Below are 23185 nucleotides of genomic sequence, written 5' to 3'. Positions count from 1 at the left end.
AGTTCAAGTTCATTACGAATAGCCATACTTCCTTATCCACAATCACATCAAGATATTTGGGGCATTACACGGTTTGGAGCCAGACTGATGACCAGAATAAAACAGTTTTTTTCTTTCTATGACACATGCTTTAAGTTCAATACGCTGTAAATGCACAGCTTTTTTCTAACTTTATTAATTGACCATTACATTCAACTCAAGTGTTGTTGCTATTACTGTTCAACAGTGAGATTTAGCTAAATGAAGCCCAAACCAAATTCAAGCCTCTACTTGCACCACTATTCCTACAAAACATGTTAATGACTCAGGAGACCAGTTTTATAGATAGCAACAAAAGGCTGACAAATGGTCATATCCCTTGGTTCCTTTGAATCAACATAAGTATTATTGGGTCTATTTCAGTTGCTTTCAGTAGTTAGTTATTATCATAGATGCATTTGATTTGTGATCTGGGAAGCTGTTCTGAATAATCGTAACTCACTTTATCAGGGTGTACATTGTTCAGTATTGTGTGAATGGCATTTACCCCTTCCTCTCAGTCCCCCAAAAATCTCACCAACTTGAAGCCTACATTAAGATAGTTATGAAGCTGATTCAGCCAGGGGCATTCCCACCTCAGTGCAATAACATCCAGACACATCTCTGCCAGATATATTGTCTATAGAGACTTTGTCCAGCTACTGGATCACAGAACATTATTAAATGTTAATTTTTGACTTTTAAATCCATTCCTAAAATATTTAGGTGGCATTTTAGGTTCCCCAAGTGCTTGTCAAGTACTTGATTTGCTGGTGAATAAATGCTTCTGGTGGAATCTACTTGGGAACTTTGTTCGTCTGTGTTAAGAGAATGAAGCCTGCTGAGAAACCTTGCCCTCAGTTAATGATGACACATTGTAAATGTAGAACAATCCCACTGTAATTGTGAGCATTGCAATATTTTGCATTTTATTTATGCATGCACATTGACATGACTGATGTTCCTATGCGGTGTTTTAACTTGTCATACAGATTTTGGGATGACACGAGATATCTACGAAACGGATTACTACCGAAAGGGAGGTAAAGGTTTGCTGCCTGTCCGCTGGATGTCCCCAGAATCTCTGAAAGACGGCGTGTTCACAACGCACTCAGATGTCTGGTAACTGATCTCTTTCTATTAGTTTATTTATATATGTATATATTAGTGTAACTATTGTCGGTTTTCTTTTTGGGATTCCCATGCTGTGCATTATTTTTCCATCTAGTAGTTGAGTCTAGGATTTTCTTTTTCTTTGCATCGTTTTCTTCTCTTTTTTTGTTTGTTGCGGGTATTGCCATCGACCACCATTTGGTGGTATGTCCATCCCCTTGTGACATCAGACATGCAACCCAGAAGTTTCTGTGCTTGGAAGATTCACTTGTGAAATCTTTGAGGGAAATTCGGCGAAGGAGAAAAGTGAACTGAGGAACCATCAGATCATGAGGGGATACCAAGAAGTTGGGATTGGGAATGACCTAACCTGTTTTCAGTGAAAATGCACGACCAAGAGGAAGACCACCTGGTTGGAGAATTTGCAGACTTAGCGCCACGGGGGGACATGGAGAACACACCCTTTAAGTTCTGCCATAAGTGTTACCACACATTCGCCAAAAAAGAAGCACATTGGATCTGCAACCTCTGCTTTCCAAAGGAACAAAGTGCTGACTGGTATGTGATCTGTGCGGAGCTCCAGTCAAAGACTAAAGGTGAGTGAGAAACAGAGTTGGGCACATTATGCCATGATGGAATGTGAGAAGAAAAAGACTTTGGCCTCGCTAGCAACGAGTAGGAAAACACTGAAGAATCTGAGCTGGCTCAAGAAGAGGGATCAGACGTGTAAAGGGGGGTCATCTGTGTCGACACACTTGAGGCCTTGAGGAAGGCCTCGAGAGCAGCCAACTCTAGGAAGCGTCAAATGATGGTAACAGAGCCAAAGGGCTCAGACTTGAAATATGTTAAAAGCACCTCAACATCAAAACACTTGGCGATCAAAGGACGCAGAGGCACAAAGTACCACACAGGTCCAAACCCAAGGACACAGAGGATGGGAGGCAAACAGGACTAGGCAATGGAGAAGGAGTCTAGGAACAAGTAGCCACCAACGATGAAAAGGAAAATATAGCCGACACTGAGCAGCAAGCTCTCGAGGTCAACCCAAGAAATGATGGCTAGGAGCCCAAATGGCAGCACTCCTGCAGAAGAAGCATAGCAATGAGGTGCTTAGGAGTTTTAGAGCCCAAAACGTCATGTGGCCAGGTCTGACAGTGACTACCACCACAGATGAACATCAAACGGGATCAGGGGCACAGATGCACATCAAACGGGATCGGGGGCTCAGCATCAGGGGCCTGTGGAGCCCAACAGAGGTGGTAAAGCACATAAAGACTGTTTTCCTAGCACTGAAGGCTTTTCATACCCAAGCAAGTGGAAAAAATGTTGCAGATCCAAACGCACTACACAAAACAAGCAGAGAGGAACACAATCTTAACCGATGTCCCTGGACAATTGGATACAGTTAGCATACATTGACTAACTTTGTTGTGAGTGACGGCATTCTGTTCTCACAAGGAGCACATCCACACACAAAGTATTTTCCTTCAGTGCCAGAGACTACAATGAGAATGTGTGCTTTATGAGAGAAAGGAATTTTTTGTTCAGCATGTGAGCTGTAGATCACATGCCTTGCACACTCCTGCCATCTAGTGTCGGGTCTGGATGTTTTCAAGTTGTTTTTCTTCGAAGAAGTCTTTGCAGTCACGAGGTATGTGACTTCTCCTTTTGGTGATATTGCACATGTGCATCGACTCCATTGTTAGATTGTTTTTTTCGGCCATCGGGTTCGGACATGTATTACTGCGCTCCGCTTCGAAACCGTTTCTCCGGGTTCCCCTCGGTGCGCAATCCACTCTACGCGCATCGGTATTGTTTTGAACGCGTATCCGAATTCTCCGCATATCAGATCAGTCGAGGAAAACATCTATTTCGATCGATCGAAGATTTTGAAAAGGCCATCCAGCCTAACTGCTCGGTCCACTTCGCAGTTGATTGAACGGACTCCATTTAAAGACTGCTCTCTGTGTCGGGCCAAGTATACGCGCACCAACTTGTGCGAAGTGTGCAACTCGTGGTTTTCTCTGGAGGACCACTAAGAAGACTGACGCGTGCAAATCATTCCAATCGAAAAAAACGCTGCATGATCGTCGGGCTCAACGTCGCGAGATGCAGAGTCAAAATGTTGAATACGTGCCGGACATCTTCGGTGAAGAATCAGAGCAAGAATTCGATGCACAAGAGGCCGACTAAGAACAAGAGGAACTTGTCTCCATCCAGGAACTGGACTCTGAGTCGGGAGAAGACTTGCCACAAGGTCAACGTACTGTGAGTCCCGAACGCCCCTTAATCCAAAATCCAACTCAGCCGAAACAAAAGGCTTTGGTCCCCGCTCTCAGGCTCGGCACCGAAACATGTCTCTAAGCCTTCTGGCTCTGGATCGAGTCGGAAAAAGACTGGCCTGGAGCCAAAATCTTCAGACTCAAAGCCGAAAACCTCTATGGAGCAAAAATCCTTGATGCCGGAGACAAAGCCTCCTTCGCCACCAAAACCTTTGGGGCCCAAAAATGATTCCTCCCCAGCGCCGATACCTAAAACTGTGCCTCCGAAGCGGCAGGATCCGATTATCGGCACCCCAACTTCCAAATCTGACCCAAAACAAAAGGAACTCTACATAAATCCTGTTCTTACTAAGTCACCTCAGAAACGCAAACATGAGTCAGAAGCAGAACCTTTCTTTATTCTTTTCAAGAGGAAGAATGTGGGTACTAACCCTCCCCCTCCTCCTCTTCTACCATGTTCCCCTACACCAGCCTCTCCACCTTTGCGTCATTTACTAATTACACCAACTAACTCTCCACCACCACCTGATGAGAATGATGGGAACAATATTGTACCGATAGATCCCTGGAAGGATTATCACCTACAGATAACGACCCAGATCTTTACCCTGCAAAGCCTTCCCTCTTGACCACAATGTAGGACATCTAGAATTACTTGCTAGAGTTGCAGAATATCATGGGGTGCAGTTAAACAAGGAATCTTTAGAGGAAGTTTTATTTGAAACGCTCAGTACCACACATAGGGCTAGTCACACTCTGCCTAAGCTTAAAGGCATGATGAGACATGCTGATGACATCTTTAAAGATCCAGTGAAGGCTCAAATTCTCACCCCCAGGATTGATAAAAAAAATATAAAGCTGCTCCCTCAGATCCAATCTTCATTAACGGCCAGCTAGACTCTTTGGTAGTCTCTAATGTCCGTAAAGGGCCAATTCACAGACTACAGGTAATGCTCCCCCTCCAGACAAAGAGTCAAAACTATTAGACGCCTCTGGTAAACGAGTAGCTGCCCAAGCAGCAAATCAGTGGCACATTGCCAACACTCAGGCCACCATTAGCAATTCAAAGTGCTACCGTTTTCAGTCACCACTGCTTCCAGGGTATTTACCAAATGCTTGGCAGTAGTCGCAGCACATCTGAGAAGACAACACATCCATGTCTTCCCATACCTGGACGACTGGCTCATCAAAGCCAGTACTAACTAAATGTGTCTCCAACAGACTCAAACCACTATTCACTTACTTCACTAGCTAGGGTTTACAGTGAATGCGCTGAAGTCTTATCTACAGCCTTCCAACACGCAAACTTATCTGGAAGCCACAATAAACGCTCACAAAGCTCTAGCCTCTCCCAGTACAGCCAGGATTCACAGTATTCAGTCCCTTCTCACTCAATTTCAGCCCAACCAATCATAGCCAGCAAGTGTCTTCATGCAACTGCTAGGCATGATGACGTCTTGCATTACAATTGTTCCCCACGTAAGACTTCACATGTTCCGCTTCAAGAATGCTTAGCAAGTCAGTGAAACCAGTCGCAGGGTGGATTAACCAATGGTAGACGGACGCCCCCAACGCTCTCCGCAGTGGTGGAACCCTCAAAATGTATCCAAAGCGCCCGCCCTTTCTCGACTCTGCTCCACAGACAGTGCTAACAGCAGACGCATCGCTCACTGATTGGGGTGCTCACCTACAAAGTCACACAATCCAAGGACTCTAAAGTACAGGAGCCTTCATATCAATCGCCTAGAGCTACTGGCAGTGTTTCCAGCGCTCAAAGCCTTTCAAACTCACCTAATCGGCAAAACTGTCCTAGTCCGCACAGACAACATGACAGCTATGTATTGTAGTGTAGTTCCTACAGTACCCCTGCAGGACCTGCACTTTTGGACAACATACACTGTGGGTCGGGTGGTAGACTGACCCCCACCGCGTATGTTAGCCTAGTTTGCATTAGCTAGCTCACAGTGCCACTAGAATCTCCTTTAAGCAGAGGGATTCGTTTTTGGCAACCTCAGAACACAACAAACCCTGGTTCCTCAGACTCGTGGAAACAATATACTACTTTTTACCCAGTCACTCGTGCTTGCTCATTTTTTGTCTCCGATAGATACATGGAAGAAACAGTTGAGCGTGTTTACAATAAGAGTTTATTGTACTGTTGTTCTTCTAGTGTAAAATATATGCGCTGCTACAACTGTTACACAGTAGCAGAGAGTTAGAATCAGCAGTATATTGAATAAAAAGGAATTGTACAGTTTTACCATTTTGTCATAGTAATGAACATATACATGAATATAAAATGTATTTATAAAATAAAGCGCATACTCCTAAGATGCCTGTCTAGATGTACCTAAGTGTACCTATCATGCGAGTAGGTGTGAAAGAGCTAATAAGCCTAAGAGCCAAGACTCCCGCTAGGATTTAGTCGAGAGTGTGGGACCTCGTCCTGGTGTCAATTTGGACACCCCGCAAGGGATGTTCAGACCACTGTCAGCTGGAGCGACTGCATGCAGGAGTCTCAGAGTCTCAGCGTCTCTGGTTAGTGTGTCAGCCTTGAAGTCTGTGTTCCCTCCTGCCAACTGATAGCAAGAGGTGCTGTATTTATACAGTCCTTGTGCGTGTGTTAGCCATTGTTCCGTATGAGGATGACGTTGGGGATTAAACCTTGTGCGTAGATAGCAGAGGTGAAGTTTACCCCCTGGGTAGTATTCTCATAAATTATTCATATGTGCCAAGGATGGCGTATTAGCAATATTGATTGGGAAAAACCCTCCCTCTGCATGGAACTAGGTGAAAGGTTTAGTCCATAAAAGGCGTCCGCCTATATAAGGCGTTATGTCCCTAAAAGAGTTATGTCCTTATAATGCTCGTTCATATGAAATGAAAGGGAGAGGATGTTGGGAAAGTGTACGATGTTCCCTGGACCTATATTAGGGTACCGATATGAAATATAATAGTATTACATACAAAAACATGGGGTGGGGGACACACTCAACTGTCACCCCTAGCACAAGCCATTTGGAAATGGGCCATACATCACAAAATGTATCTCCTAGCAGAACACCTTCCAGGAGTAAACCGTCAAATTGCAGACCTTCTCAGCAGACAGAGGCAGCAAATCCACAAGAGGGAACTTCATTCCCAAAACCTTCTTCCCTACTATCAGGAATGGGGGTTTCCTCACAAAGACCTGTTCATCACAGATCAAAATGCCTAAGCTTTGCCTCCAGGTTCCCACACCATCTCTCCAAAGGCAATGCCCTAAAGTTGAACTGATCAGGGATATCTGCCTACGATTTTCCGCCTCTCTCACTCATTCCGTTAATAATTCGGAAGCTCAGACAATCATCCCTCAAACTCATTCTCATAGCTCCCACATGGGCACGTCAACCTTGGTTTACCACCCTGTTAGAGCTCTCAGTAGTTCCACACGAAAAGCTGCATCTCAACTCCAGTCTCCTCACTGGAGAAATCAGGCATTTAAATCCCAAGGAACTCAACCTGGTGATGTGGCTCCTGAAGTCATAGAGTCTGGTTATTTACAATTACCACCAGACTTTATGAACATCCTAAAGGAAGCTAGGAGACCTACTACTAGGGCGTGTTATGCAGCAAAGTGGAAATGTTTTGTTATATACTGTAGCATTAACAATATCAATTCCCTTGATGCTTCAGTACAAAACATATGTTATATTTTACAATTGCAGCAATCTGGATTAGTTTATACATCCATTAGAGTGCATATAGCAGCAGTAGCTGCATACTTACAAAACAGACAACACTTATCTCTATTCAGAGTACCAGTGATTAAAGCCTTTATGGAGGGACTAGAAGAGTAATACCACCAAGAGTTCCACCTGCACCAGTATGGGACTTGAACATAGTCCTCATAAGGCTAATGGGTCCACCTTTTGAATCAATGCACAGGTGTCGATTACAATTCCTCTCATGGAAGGTTGCTTTTTTTTATTGCAATCACTTCCCTAAAGAGAGTTGGCGAACTCCAGGCACTAACTATCCAAGAGCCTTTCTTTCAACTTCCCAAAGACAAGGTGGTTCCTCGAACCATTCCCAAATTTCTACCTAAATTGGTTTCTGCTTTTCACATCAATGATTCTGTAGCAGAACGAGCGCTACACACACTAAATGTTAGAAGAGCTCTGCTATATTATGTAGAAAGAACAAAAGATTTCATAAAACAGAACAGCCTTTTTCTGTTTTTTCGCCACCACACAAAGGCAATCTCATCTCTGAATCAGGCATTGCAAGATGGATCCTGAAATGTATCCAAACATGTTATGTGAAAGCAAAAAGAACCTTGACGATACCCCCTGGAGCGCATTCCACACACGAAATAGGGGCTACTATGACCTTCAGGAATATTTCCTTAGCTGACTTCTGGAAGGTAGCAACATGGTCTACACCTCACATATTCACCAAACACTATTGTGTAGATGTGTTAGTGAGGCAACAACCTAATATAGGCCAGGCAGTACTTAAAACAGTTTTCGCTTTTGGAGAATACTGCTGTATAGTCTATGAAAAGCATGTGATCTACAGCTCACATGCCTCAAACGGAAAATGTTACTTACCCAGTAAGCATCTGTTCATGGCATGTAGGGCTGTAGATTCACATGCGCCCACCAGCCTCCCTGGGTACCTAAACCTGTTGTAGTTCTTTCTTATCTGATATATATATACGCATGGACATCTTTATTCTACCTTTACTAACCCCAGTCTCACCGAGAAAACAATCTAACAATGGAGTCGATGCCCATGCGCAATATCACTGAAAGGAGAAGTCACTTACCTCGTGACTGGAAAGTCTTCTTCGAAGAAAAACAACTTGCAAACATCCGGACCCAACACTAGATGACAGGAGTATGCAAAGCATGTGAATCTACAGCTCTACATGCCAATAACAGATGCTATCTGGGTAAGTAACATTTTCCTTTTTTGTTGCTGTCAGCTCTTTGTTTTCAAGATTGACAAGCATCTGGCAACTTCTCCAACAATAAATTTACCCATTTAGTCTGGTGTTCTCTGCCAGCTTTTTGTTTTGTGTCAATGCTCGCTTTGCCCTAGTTTTTGGGTAAATTTATAGGGAGAGGGGGAGATTATTTTAGTCATTCATGCCTCCAATGAAAATAGGCGTGAATGTGAGAGCGACCGATTAATGTATTGTTTGTTATATTTTGCTTCAACTCTCCAAATTTTCCCTTGATAGGTGCATGGTTCTTCTCTTTACACACATTTCCTACAACCTCAGTACCTAATGACATTGGCATGGTTTTACCATTTCTTGCGGCACTGCTACTTTCCTCCTCTCTCCCATCCTTCAATAGTATTGCTACATTTAGTACATGTTTTCCTTTGTTTTGGGAAGGGCAATCGAATTTATATTGCTGTTTTTAAATAGGTATGTGGCTGAGATCAACCTCCTCACATAAGTTACTATTGGATATTCTGCATAAAAACGCAAATATCAGTCATCTTGCCCTTTTGATGGTTGAACTTTGTTGAGGCTCTCACATCCATGGTAGGAGGTGACCCTTCCCTCTTGTCACCTCTTCTTGTTACTTCAGTATTCCCACACTGTTCAACTAAACTACAAAACCTTTAGATAGTTCACTAATTTATGTAGGACAATATCGTAGTAGTGTCTGCCAGACTATTATCACCTAAGGAAAGCTAAACTCTGATTTGCTTTGATCTGTTGTGTTGCTGGGATTCCGAGAGTGATGAGCGACAAGGAGAAACATGACGAGAACAATTTCATTATATTTAAAAAAAAGAAATGTACTTTGAAAATATTGTCATATTCTTTCAACTAGTGAGTTTACCAATCTCTTGTTAAGCCACTGGTATTGGGAACATATTCCAGTATTGCAACAGACTAGGGCCATGGTATTCTTAAAAACACACCGTCTTATAAAATAGGCTTGGATTCAAGTTTTGCTGTTTTGAGAGTTTGCTCTTCTCTTTTTCTCTCTAGGTCATTTGGCGTTGTCCTTTGGGAGATAGCAACATTAGCAGAACAGCCATACCAGGGCATGACAAACGAACAGGTTCTGCGCTTCGTCATGGAGGGAGGACTTCTGGAGAAACCAGATAACTGTCCAGACATGTTGTATGTATATCACAGTGCTCGTTTCTTACCTTATTTATTCATCAAATGCACAATTAAGCATCTGTGTCTGCATTTCTCTTTTGTGCAAATGTCTTGCCGAAACCAACCATCCGTTTGATTTAGGTTGAAAATGATTGTCGCACTCTTTTTTAGGTTGAGCCTGGGCAGCGCATGCTCTGCGAGCCATGCTGTATTGCAACATGTACTTGGAGCCCGGCCCACTTTCCGTCCATATTTATATAAAAGGCATTGTCATTTACAATGCCAATAGCTCAAACTCGCGTAAATGCGAGACCTATTGCATTGCAGATACTTGTTTTGTTTTGCCTCTAAGCACCTATTGAGAACACACATCTTGTGTCTTTGAAGAAGAGTCAGGTAAAGCATTCAGCCTGGAAAAGACCATTGAAATTTGTCAGTTCACGAGTAATTTTGCACATCTGCTTTTAAGGTCTTTGTTTATTGCTGAGGCATTTGTCCTGATTGTTACCGTTGAGCACCAGAAATCTGAAGGTGCATGGTATCAGTGTAGTGCGTCTAACGAAATGGTTTGGTGTAGTATTTGAGGAAACAATCATTCCAGAGAAAGAAGATGATGGAGAGGAGGGGCCCGGGTTAAAGAAGATTCTGTGTTCAGAGCCCTTGAAGTGGCATGATGTGGTGCACATGGGAAGAGGGGAACAGAGATGACTGGGACTTAGTTAAGACAGTAAGGCTAGAATATAGTAGAAAACCAAAAACAAAACTAAAATGTCTCAAAATTGTGAACATCTCAAAATGTTCTTGAGAAATATCAGTTCCAAATGATTGACTACAGTTTTCTTATGCGGAGTATTCACAAGATGACCAAACTGCAGTTATGTTTAAATTCAGTGTGGCGATCTTGGTGAATGAACTCTGCAGCGATTTATTTTTTAGCCGGGGTCATTATTGTCTTGAGCATTCCTGTCTCTTGCATGGACCCTCAAAAATGTTTCTTGGATACTTAAATTACCTGATTTTAAGCGGACAGATTTGTCTTCCTGTATTTGCTGATTGGTAAATAGTACATTAGATGTAAGTTTGGAGGACATTGACCTTTCTATCCACCCTGTAACATACATAATAGAAATGTGATCTTACAATCGTAATGATCTTTTATAACATTTGCTATCTGAAGCAGTACCAAAGGGATATCTGGGCTTATAATATGTCGTTTATGTACAGTCTTTAATAAGATACTATGGTGGCTGTTTAAAATCATTGTTAACTATATTCAAAACTTAAAACATTATACTTTATACACAAAATGCCTAATGAAGGTGTAACATGACTCTAGTTACATTAGCGTTCCTGAACCTCTATATACACATATTATTGTTAATTACTTTGTAAATGTCACTAGCGTGCCCTAGCAGATCACCTGCATGTATTTATGTGTGCAACTAGAAAATGTGTATTGAAATAAGTACTACAGAATGGTGTTGCATGTTGAACCACGCTATACTGATGCCTAGCCTGTAACCTGTAAAACATAAAGATAAAGGAATTACTGCTGAACCACGCTATACTGATGCCTAGCCTGTAACTTGTAAAACATAAAGATAAAGGAATTACTGCTAACTATGGAAAATAAAACATTCATGGAAGTGTTGTCACTACCTTCAAATAAGATTTTTTAAATGACTACCGTTTGTGCAATAACAATTGAAGGAGGTGGTGATGTGTGTGTCCACTACTCCAGGAAAGGCCCTAGGATGAGGGTGCACTCTGACTAGCATCCAATACCTAAAGGAAAAGAGGCTTAATATTGTTCCATTACAATTAGCTTTGCAACTTTAAGAACCCCTTCAATTCATTACTAATGCACTACAAAAAAGCTCTGACGTATGTGTGGTACCTGCCTGGTAAGGGTGAGCACAGGGCATGACCCATGGTTATGAGAAAGGAAAATTATTTCGTTTTAATCCTATTTCTAATAGATTCTATTCCACGTGCAGATTCCTTTTTCTTAGAAACGAATACAGCCACACTATTAAATTCCAGAAATAGTTTTTAAATGGTGTCCAGTGTATGGCATCAGTAACATGTAAAGAGATTGGCACTTGGGACCGTATTAAAGGAGTGCCCGGGGGGTGCAAAGAGCATTTGCTCCCGCTTTACTAAACCCGGGCCACTTTGGTATTACAGAAGGCGGCACAGACACTTGTGCATCCCCTTCTGTAATGCTGATAGCACTGGCGCATATAAAGTGGCAGCGCTATCTTTAGAGGGTGTTCCGTCATTTGCATGGGGGTATGGCCCCACGCAAATGAGGGAATCCCTTTGCTTCTGCACCGTATCACGGGCGCAGAGGCAAAGAAGCTATGATGTGGCACACAATCAGTACGCCCCCTGATTGCAGCCCTCTGGGCCCCCAGAAATCCTCTTACAGGTGGGTGCAGTCAGTCACTGCACTGTCTGCAAGGGGATCTCCAAACCCCCCACAAAGTGCATGCGTGTTTCCGCCTGCACTGTGAAAACACAGAGCGGCCTCAAAGCAGCCACTCTATTTTTATTAGAAATGCACTGCCCCCAAGGCAGCTCGAGTTTGTGGCTGCCCTGGGGGCAGAGCATTCACCATAATGCACATTTTTGCATAATATGGGCTCTGATATTAAAGGGGGTGGGGGTTAGCTGGGTGATGTCTGTGGTACCACTTGAGTTTTTCAAACTGTAGATCTTTATTTGATGTCTCAAGTTAGAGAATGATGGTCTTCTATGACCCCCAAGCCTATTCCTCTTTAGTGCTGTAGCATTGCAGCAAGCAAGCGTTAGGAACATTGAGGGCCATTTTAGACCTCAAAGCTCACAAGTTCAGAGTGCTTTCAATGGTGCAAAAATGGCTGTGTGAAGAGAAGTTTAGCTGTGCCCTGAGTGCTAACAAAGATCCTTCTGGTCACAAATTTTTAGATTTGACTCAATAATATCAGAAAAACATGTCATCATAGTGGTTGCTACTAAGAAGTATATGGGAAGAGAGTGGATCAGTAACTGTTGTAGGAGAGTTGAGGGAGTAAACAAATCGACGCTCACATGAAGGCCAACAGTAGGTGTCGAAAATAAGTAGACATTTAGATTGCCTGAAATGGTGCACGGTCTCTTCATAGGGGCAGAGGGTTGGTCCTGTCAAATCCTGCTCATGAGCTGCATGTCTCTTTGAAGAGGATGGTTTTCAACAGTTCTTCTGAATGATGCAGAAGTGGGCATAATCTCAGTTTCAAAGAACTCCTGTGCCCCTATTATGCATATAGACCATTTTCATTGACATTATGGTGAATGCGCTGCCACAAGGGCAGCTGTGAACTCGCATTCCTGTGAAAAATGGAGTGGATGATCTGAAGCTGCTACGTGTTTTCACAGTGAAGACAGCAACCCGCATACACTTTTAAAGGGAATTAGAGATCCCCTTGCTGGTGGGTGCAGTGAGTGACTGCACCTGTCTACAGGGTAATGTCTGGGGTAGGGGGGTTCCACGGGACCCCCTTTATCCCCTCCAGAGGGCTACAGCAGTCAGGGGGCACATTGACAGTGCATCACTTTTAGGTGGCGAACTGTCAGTGAACCTCCTGAGAGCTTCATTGCCTCTACTCCTGTGTCTGTAATACAGCGGGGTGTAGGGGCAGAGGAATTCCTTCTTTTACATGGGGGCAAGCTCCTATGCAAATGAGGATCTAAAGATAGCGATGGCGCTTTATGTGCGCCAGAACTATCAGTATTACGGTAGGGGGGGCACAAGTGTCTGCTACCCCTTATGTAATACCAGAGTGCCCCGGGGGGACCCAAAGTGGGCTCAACCGTGCGCCCCTGGGGCACTTCTGTAATATGGCCCCTGGAGTCTTTTTTCTGCCATGTTTGTTTCACTTCCATTTCGAGGGTTGATCAGATTTGTGCTCCTGTATTTGCAATATCACCCATAGACATTGTAGGTACTTGGGACATTCTTCCTTGAAGATGGTACACAGAACATTTAAATTGTATCTTTTGTTCCATAACGTACCAATGAGTCATATGTACAAGAGGTACATGTGTTTCATTCCATGGATGAATATAGCTCTTGAAGGAAAGTTAGAAGGCACTACTACGCAGTCAGATATTTTCTCTTCATATTCCGTAACCAAGACTCACACCTACAAGGACACCCCCCACTTATTGCAGGAGTACTGAATCCTTCTCTAATCGAAGAAAAGCCCACCAACAATTGAGGGTTGACCAAATAGAGGAGACAATTGCTTTATTTGCAATTGATCTGACTGTTCAATAATTTTTGAGGTTATATTATGCTAGTTACGCACATTAAATTAAGGATAAGCTTGTGTCATTGCTTGTTGAGAACCTAGTGATCACAGCATTCCAGCAGTTTGGTCAAGAAGAGTTTTTACCAGGATCCAACTTGATCCTTTTAAACTGTCAATGCAAGTGGCGGCAGAAGTATCTCGGACATATTTGGGCTTCATGGGGAGCCTCTGGTCCTGTTCCAAATAACGTCTCCATATCAGTTTTCTGAACTACCAGTGGGCAAGTAGGTTCTGTCAGCTTTTCTTCCCTGAGTGCAAAGTAGGCAGATGCTGATGTTGACAGTCTCAACAAGTGCTGGGTAGAGTGGTCCTTGATGTCATACAGGTACATTGGGTACTCTACAGGGACAGCCACAGTTAGACTGTTTTTTGAAAGGAATAACTATATTCATGTGAATGCACTTAGCAGGTGTTACACATATTCACACTAACAGAGTCTTCATCCTCATCTCTTGTGTCACTGTCATATGTTGGAAGGAGCCACAAGTAGAACTCGTCAGCAAAGGTTTATTTCTACATTAAATGTCATAAAAGCAATATAAAATATAAATATTTAAAAGTATAAAATATCATGCAAACATATATATACATATGAATAATGCTCCGACATAACAAACCTAGCTCTATGTTCACAGTACGGCCAGCTAGATGCCATTTCAAATTCCTAATGATACAAGGGACAATGCATTAATCTTTGTTCTTCTAATCCACATCCATCCCAGAAACTTAGCAACAGAAATAGCGTAGTGCAAGGATGGATCAGATTTCAGCAATCTCCAAGCAACTCTGCAATCTTTGGTGCCCAGGTTTCTACAGGTCTGTTTGAGCCATTTATTTCGTGGCTCTGCATAACCAGGGCAAACAAACAGGACCTGAGAGAACGTTTCAGTTTGATCTTGACAGATGGGACATATATTTTAATCATACCCACCTTCAGACAAAAACACAGATTCCGTACACACTATGAATCACTTTTTCTGATGGAAGGGTGGGACATTTATTTCCTTCTTGTTCTTGAAAATGCAGCTACTTTCCACTGAGCAAGTGAACCAATCAATCAGTAAACTTTATTTCGGTCAGCAGACCTTGAAAGTGCTAAGTGCATATACTTGGATTTATAAAGTTTATGTATACAATATTAATTGATTTAATTTTGTTAAAACAATGCATAAAACATATTCACATTTTACGAATCAAATACAATAAATAAGAACTATACCAATTGAAATTCATTATTTTAATAAAAGAGATTAAAATACTATAAAAAAGTGGAATGATGGGCCCCGAACCTTCCACTATTAAAAAGCCATACATTGTCTGCTTTGCAAGGGTAATATGGTTTGATGTTCATTGGCCAGAATTAGGGGAATCACATTATTTCAAATCAACAAAAATAGGAGATTCAAATTGTACTTTCCTGATTCTCGATACGTGGCCTAGTAATTTAGCAATTGCACAAGCAAATGAAGGTCTTGCATCAGATCTTAAGATGCGCAGTGCCACACTATGATTTCTAGTTCCCAGCGATTTGCATATAGGAGTAAGCAATCTGCTTCTAGGGACTGAGTATGCTGGACAGCCAAAGAAAGCATGGCCTATAGTTTCTGTTGGGGTGAAACATCAGGGACAAACCTTGTTACTAGCAGCATTGCATAACCATGAACTAGTGAACACATTCAGAGGGCTTGTGCCATGTCTGAATTGGATTTATAACTTTCTATCTGCCAGCCCCTGTATGAGATCAAGGAACCCTCCAAGGATCGCAGTAGTTTAAAATCTAGGAATTCCCGTTAATCTTCCTAATTTGCTATTTATGGACTCATTCTCAAGTACCCAATCCCAATACATAGTTTTAGTTGATTTTTGGTGGGGAGGTCCAAAGGAGAAGCACAGCCCCCTCTTTACCCAATGTTCTTAAGTAGAATATAGATGTTTCTTATCCAGCCTATCTTATTAGATGGATCTAGAGTGCAAACAACTTCTAGGGCTGTGGCATACGGGGACAATGTAATTTGGCTAAATATTTTAGTGATTAAACCCCCATATCTAGTTTAAGAGGGAGTAGTGGAGTACTAGGTGGGAGGGAAACTAATTTCCCACGGCACCTATGCTCGGTTGCTGTGAGGTAATCCACTTTAGATCTCTTTAAAATGCAGCAGAAGACAAAATGGCTGTTCTACATGGCACCTGGGGACTGTGGGTGATGTGATGCAAGTCCCAAGTAACTGCAGTTTAGTGTACGCTTACCTACCTTTTTCAAAATATTCGGGAACTTTAAATGACTGACTGCTAGTCTTTCCATTACTTCTGTCACAACAGGTAAGTTTATTGCACCTGAACATCCGAGCATTGCATGTTTCAGTCCTGGGACGCTGCAATTTGTTTATCATGGTCTTTCTTTGGGTGTGCTGGATTTCATTATGGATATGGAAGGAAAGAGCACTATAGAAGAAGGTGGTTGATATTCAGCATATAGTACGATTAGAGACATTTGGAGCCACTTAGATCTTCATAAGCTGAAGCATGGGATATGTTTTGCAACAGGCTAATGAGAATTTTCATGTGTCAGCCTTTAGAAGCTATTTTGCAGTGGTTTCCATCCTCTCGAGAAAGCCTGATGTTTAACATCCAGATGTCATGCTTCCTTCTTGTGCTGCACAGTGTTCCGTTGGACCTTAAATTTGTGTTGGCTCTGCCGGTTGTATAGTTGTATGGTCAATACCTTCTTCTTACAACTGTTTTCCTTGAAGTCATAACTTCAGACAGGAAGTGGAGAGAGTTAGTTTTGGTAGGTTTGCCATAGAGTTACGGTTTTCCAGGACATTGACTTTGCGAGTGAAGCTGTCACTTCATCCTGAGACATTATACAAATTCCAGCTTAATCAGCCTATTCCGTTGATGCTTTTCTTTCAGCTATGTAAAAAGGAGCTGAGTATTCACAAGTTACATCAGAAAAGCGCTTGGCAACACTGCTGTTCCATATCTGACAGCTACATGAGGGACACACAGTTATTTGTCACCTGTAGGAGTGCTGCCAAAGACATTGCGATAATGACACATTCACAATGGATAGTGACATGCATTGAAGAGTGATAGAAGTCTGTTTGAGGATATGCTTGTGCACTATACCAGGGGCATTTTGGCCTTTGAAGGACTCCGTATTTTATCCATAGTTCTGAAAATGTGAGTTCATTCAGATGTCATGTTTAGAAGCCTTGTTTGCATGATCAGTATTTTTCGCAAATTTTGGAGTTACTTTTCTTTTGCTTATCAAGGAAGATTATTTGCGGAGGGTATTTTATGTGTTCGACGTGAAAATGATGCATTCTGGTAGCTTTGGTTTTACTGGTTTCCCAGCTGCAGAATATTAAGTTAAGTTTATAATCTGGGGCCATTGGCCTCTCTATGTGGATGATAGTCTAGTTTCTCCAGTACTACCCTTCGCCTCTTGTCGTTCCTTATAAGTTCCATTAGCATTTCATTTGTCTTCCTGAACAGTTGTGGTATTAGTAGTGCAGGTAAGTTTGAAGAGACATACAATAGTCATGGTAGAACCACTGCTTTTTGGACCATCACCGTCAAGGAGAGAGTTCAACAAAATCCTACCCTACCTCTAAGTGACACTATTAACTTCATAACGATACTGTGAATTACCTCAGGCTTTGTTGTGTACACCAATGCAAACCGGTATTTAAAAGCTGTAATTTTCCATTTAGTTTTATTTGGGATCCTCAGTTGTCCATCCCCCATGTCATCGGGCATATTGAAAACATGCGCACGTTCCCCCTTAATCCTAAGGCATTCTCAGAATCAGCCACACTAATTACAGTGGTTTCAAGCCCCATGTTTACAACACTTAAATATAACAATAAGTTGTCCACAAATGTTGAAATGTGTTGTATACCCCTGTACAGCAATGCCTCAATCTGCGCTACTGTTATGAATAGTGTTGGTGAACAACTCCATTAATATAGCAAATTTCAGTGGAGAAAGCAAGCTCCTGTGTCTATGCTAGAGGAGTTCATACAGCCTCTGATATTTTCTCCTCCTGTGTGCAGCCTTGCCATTGGGTTAGATTATACAGCAGAACTACCCAGCGGCTAATGGCCACCAATCAACTACATAAGCTAGAGTACTGCCTTTAGCTATCTCCACCCAACAGAGTCAAAGGAATTTTCCAAATTGGTTGACACCGCCACTGGTCATGGTGCGTCTGCCAGTATTGTTTGGAGTTTGTAGAAAGGTCTTCTAATATTCAATGATGTATTGTGGTGTATAATAAAGCCACACATATTTGGGTGAATAAGGTGAGGTAGGTGGTGTGGTATGTGGTCAGTAATGACTTTACGCTGTACTTTGTAATCTACGTTCTACAGCTCGAGTGGGCAGAAAGAGACCGCGTCCCTTCCCTATTTGGGGATAGGAACTATCAGCGCCTGACTTGCAGTAGGAAGTAGTCTCCGTAGTTGAAGGCCCGTTGACCATCGGACAGCCAGTCAGCATATGTTGTGTAAAATTCAGCTGGCAGTCCATCAGTGCCTGACATCTCAAAATTAGCTGATTCGAACACATCACTGTATCCTGCTATAGCTTGCTATCTTAAAGCTACACTGTCAAATTCGTCTTGACTGTATTCGTTATGTAGCTATGTTGTGCACTCTCTTAAGGCTGAAAATTTAAATAGAGCTGTTCAGCCAAGTTGCTTCTTCAAACATCACAGTAATAAACAAAATAACAGAAAAGTATGAGTTTATCTAGCCTGCCTTCTTAAAAAAATATTGGATTTTTTTTTAGAGAAATTTTAGTATACTACGTATGTGATAACTGCGTATGTGAGTATGAATCTATTGAGGGGTTATGGGGACACAAACTAAGACAGAGACTAACGATCTAGCGATTTCAAATGTAAACAGAACCCCAAGAAGTCAATATTTATTGACTAGGGCATCGGTCAGTAATGCTTGTTATTTGCCATTGACTTCTAAACCTGAGCTGAAGTTTAGGACACCTAGGGATGATAATAAATAATTAACCATCTACAATGTCAGTTAATACTTTTAACACCTGAGTGTACCACCACTATCAACCCCATCTCACATTCCCATGTGTAACGCACAGCCAGGTAGCTGTCTGTTGTAAGACTGATTCATCTGAGGGTCTAGACTAAGCAGAATGCATTCCAAGCAAAGGGATTAGTTGCCCCACTCTAAATATTTCAAGCAATGCTTTAGTGCTTGTAATTCACAGAAACTGGACTTTTCTTTTATAATGCATGGTTTGGCTGGGCAGAAAAACATTCTTTTAATGAAAATGTTTATCAGTAAGCCAAATGCTTTGATATGTGATATGCCTGTCTGCAGTTTTTGTGAGTTCAGTATGTTGGTAGGGTTTTAGTGAAGACTACTCCTTCTTTAGGTTGCCCTGCTGAAATTATTTTTAGGTCGAGCTTGGGCAATGCATGCGCTGCTCTGCGAGCCATGCTGTATTGGAGTATGCACTTGAAGCCCCGCCCATATTTGTCATTGGCTTGTGTCATTGTCCTTCGCAACTGCTGGCTTCTGATTCATTATTAGGTTTCTTAGTCCCTCCTTAGTACGGCCTTGTCTTCATTTGTAATCTCCCATGAGGACTGGCCCTTTTACTGTGGTTGTTACACAGTACGTATATCTTCTTTGGTCTGTAAGCACTCATTTCTTTAATGAGTTTCTATTACTGCAAGAGGGTCTGTAAGCACTCATTTCTTTAATGAGTTTCTATTACTGCAAGAGGGTCTCTCGTGCGCATTTGTGACCACCGGCTTACTTATTTAACTCATAGCAAACGGGGAGCTCTTCAAAGGCCATGGGAGACCGAAAAGGGCAACTCATCAATGCCTTCAAACATTTGGAATGCAATAGGTGTTGCATTTGCGAGAGTTTAAGCTATTGGCATTGTAAATGACAATGTCTTTTATTTATGTTTTAAAAACCAAAACCTAAATAAAAGGCTATCATTTACAATGCCAATAGCTCAAACTCGCGTAAATGCGAGACCTATTACATTGCAGGTGCTTGTTTTAATAGTAGTTGTATTTTTGCCCACTAGGTGGTTAGCTAACAAAGGTTAGACAATGGCAAAGGGTTTGTGCTTTGCTTACACTTCAGAATAGAGCTGAGGGAAGAAATAATTGATTTCTGGTAATTCATGGTCAGCTATTTCATCAATGGTTTGTCCATTGAATTTTGGAGAAATAAGTGCTTGTTTTTTAACGTTGAAAAACATTCAACAATAGGTGTGCAGATATTACTCTTGAAAGTGTTAGGTTTGAAATGTTCTTTCTGGGAAACTCGTACTGCATCTCAACTCACTGCTCCTTGAAAATCATTTTTTTCCCCCCAATGCTCATCTTTCCTTCTCAAGTCGTCAGGACGATCGGTACCAAAGATTAGATGTAGTTCCTTATGCCATAGATGACTACACCAGTGTGGTTAATCTTTCATTCAGCCGGAGTATGTAATTGTCCCTCAGGCATATTGAGACCTTGTATGTTCCATAGTTAAGTACTTTACTAATTTGGGTTTTTTGATATTTCAGGTTCGAGTTGATGCGAATGTGCTGGCAGTACAATCCAAAAATGAGACCTTCCTTCTTGGAAATCATCAACAGCATCAAGGACGAGTTGGATCCGTCATTCAAAGAGGTTTCTTTTTTCTACAGTGATGAGAATAAGCCCCCGGACATGGAGGAGCTTGACCTGGAGGCAGAGAACATGGAGAGCATTCCATTAGATCCTTCCTCCACACTCCAACATACGGACAAGCACTCTGGGCACACAACTGAGAATGGCCCAGGAGTTGTTGTCCTCAGGGCCAGCTTTGACGAGAGACAGTCATACGCACACATGAACGGAGGGCGAAAGAATGAGAGGTCCCTGCCGTTGCCACAGTCTTCGGCCTGCTGATCCTCTACCAGAATGATATACTTATACCCACAAAAACAATACTAAACAACAAACAATAAATTAAAATGCCTACCGTACCTCAGTGGATTTTCAGAACTGCCATTGCTGTAACTGCAGAATCCTCTTTTCAGTAAAAAAAATAAAAGAAATATAAACAAAAAAAATGTTTTTCCTCCCCCTACCTGTCAATATGCAAGCAGATGTTTGTTTCATCATGGACAGCATCAAAGAGGCAACACGTGCAAACTCTCAAAATGGTTAACTCAATTTCTTCTGTCCCTGCTTTCCTACGTTGAATTGACTGACGTCGGGCACTTTCTTCAGACCAGAAGGAATGCAGGGCTTCTACACACTACAGATCTTCATGCAAAATACATATTATAATATGACTGGATTTTTTAATATTGCTCTATATCTTTTTAGAAACAAGAGAAACAATAAAAAATGGGCCATTACTCGTCAAACTTTACAACCATTTTCAAACGCTGCCAAATTTTGCCAAAAAGGAAAAGCTGAACTGTTTTTCATTAATTTGTTTTTTTGTGGGCCTTCACGGAGGCGCTATCAGGGTTTATTCTCCTCTTTCAGTAACCAAGATTACTGACCAATACACTCCATACCATGGTACACTGGTTTTCATTTTACTATTTCACTTCGATTATCATTTTTTGTCTCAGCAATTGTTTTTGATGCCGTAATTTGGGCACTTTTATTTTTTTTCCTCATCCACGGGTCACATGGGAGGGGAAACCAAGCAAAGCGATAACTCTGAAGAACCTGTTAATGGTGCATCAAAACTTTAAAAAACAAAGAAAGAAACAAGAAGATGGGACAAAAATTGAAACACTCCACATAGACAGTAACCCACAAGTCATTGAAAGATGCAAGGAGCCAGATCCTCAAGACACGTAGTCTGCCTCATCTGTAGGTTTGTGGGAAAGTAGATATTAAAGAAGAGGCAGTTAGAAAAAATGTAAGCATATTACGCTTTGTTGACGTTTTCTCTCTGTTAAGACTCTCAGAACGGTCAAGCAGTTGTGTTAGACCATGGATCACTTGCGTAAGTCAAGCATCATTTTGTGTCACTTTTATAACTTTTTTACGGTTCAATTATTCATCTATGTACAGAAAAAAAGCTGCTATTTTTTTGTTCTTTATCTTTGTGGATTTAATCTATGAAAAATCTTCAGGTCTGAATTCCCGTTCCCTTTTCTTTCTCTCCAAACTGCCTCCTTTCCCAAATCCTAGTGCCGCTCCCAAATTCCAACTAAATTTCTTATGCTTTGTATTATAGTATGTTATCTATTTTTTCCTCCCAGTATCAAATACCTGTAACATGATTTGCCATGAACTGTTGGATGCCTTGGTATATGAATATTTGTGTTCCACTTTCTCATTCAATCCTTTATCGACCTCCACTCCCTCCTCCTCAGTCCAGGAACACTTACTATATTGACATTGTATTTTGTGGGTAGAATGGACTTTGGAGGGCTAACAGTGTGTGAGGCAAAGAAAGCAGCTTTGCCGGACATGTTTCGGGGTACGTGCACTGTTGCACCATATCATCCCTACTCCACCCTCAACCCATCCCATGTTCAAGTCTGTTACAATGCAAGGCGTGATACAAACTCAGGTCTAAAAAATGGGGAAAATTAAAAAAAAAAATGTATGTGCTTTCTTGCTCCATATTCATTTGTTTGTTGTGCAAGTCTTTCGCCCTCGCCTCTTACTTTGATTGCAACACATGGTATATTTTTATAATTGTTAAACACAATATCAGTTTAGCTGCAGACACTCGGTTTTTGGGTCACTGTTTTTGTTACAATTATTTTTAGCCGTTCCATCCCAGGAGCAATCTCTGTTAGGTTTGCTTGGCATGAGGGGACTTTTTTCTCCTTGAAATTCATATAAGTACTAGTGACCAACTTTCTAAGAAAATTGACATGTGAGGAAAGTAGCAATGATCGGAGAGGCATCCTGGAGCTGTGACGTCTATGACATGGCATATTAGACTAGAGGAGGACTTGTTAAGAACATTTTACAAGTTGACAGTTTTCAAGGATTAATGATGCTTCCTAAAATAATTTAAGCAAGCAAATTATGTGATCCATATTTAAAATGTGTTTCCCTTGTTCTCCGACTAGTGATGTTGTGGTGAGAGTGCATTTCTTTACACATGCCTACTATGTGATTGTACCCAAATGTGGACCACAGTCACTGTTTAGTTTTCTTCCTGTTTCACACCACACCACCAATACTGCTTTGAGTGTGCACTTGTTTTTCCAATCCCCGCTGATAAAAACGTTTTTACATTGGAAGCAATTGCAAAGAGAGCAAACCCCACCAGTAATAACAGGCAAATATGCCATTACTCTCATTAAAACAC

The 23185-nt window shown here is 41.7% G+C and overlaps 1 protein-coding gene across 3 annotated transcripts in view; it reads left to right on the top strand.

The window, feature by feature from the left end:
- IGF1R (insulin like growth factor 1 receptor) overlaps positions 1–22467 on the top strand; it is a 900683-nt gene extending 878216 nt beyond the window's left edge. For all 3 annotated transcript variants that reach the window (XM_085644514.1, XM_085644512.1, XM_085644513.1), the window contains exons 20-22: positions 1011–1140; positions 9409–9543; positions 20433–22467. In XM_085644514.1, coding sequence (XP_085500640.1) covers positions 1011–1140; positions 9409–9543; positions 20433–20799 — 632 coding nt within the window. In that variant the 3' untranslated portion in view covers positions 20800–22467. The remainder of the gene's footprint in view (positions 1–1010; positions 1141–9408; positions 9544–20432) is intronic.
- The last annotated feature ends 718 nt before the right edge of the window (positions 22468–23185 follow it).

The sequence above is a fragment of the Triturus cristatus genome, chromosome 3_1 (assembly GCF_964204655.1).
Source record: "Triturus cristatus chromosome 3_1, aTriCri1.1, whole genome shotgun sequence".
Classification (NCBI taxonomy): domain Eukaryota; kingdom Metazoa; phylum Chordata; class Amphibia; order Caudata; family Salamandridae; genus Triturus; species Triturus cristatus.
This window is presented reverse-complemented; position numbering and strand designations above follow the sequence as displayed.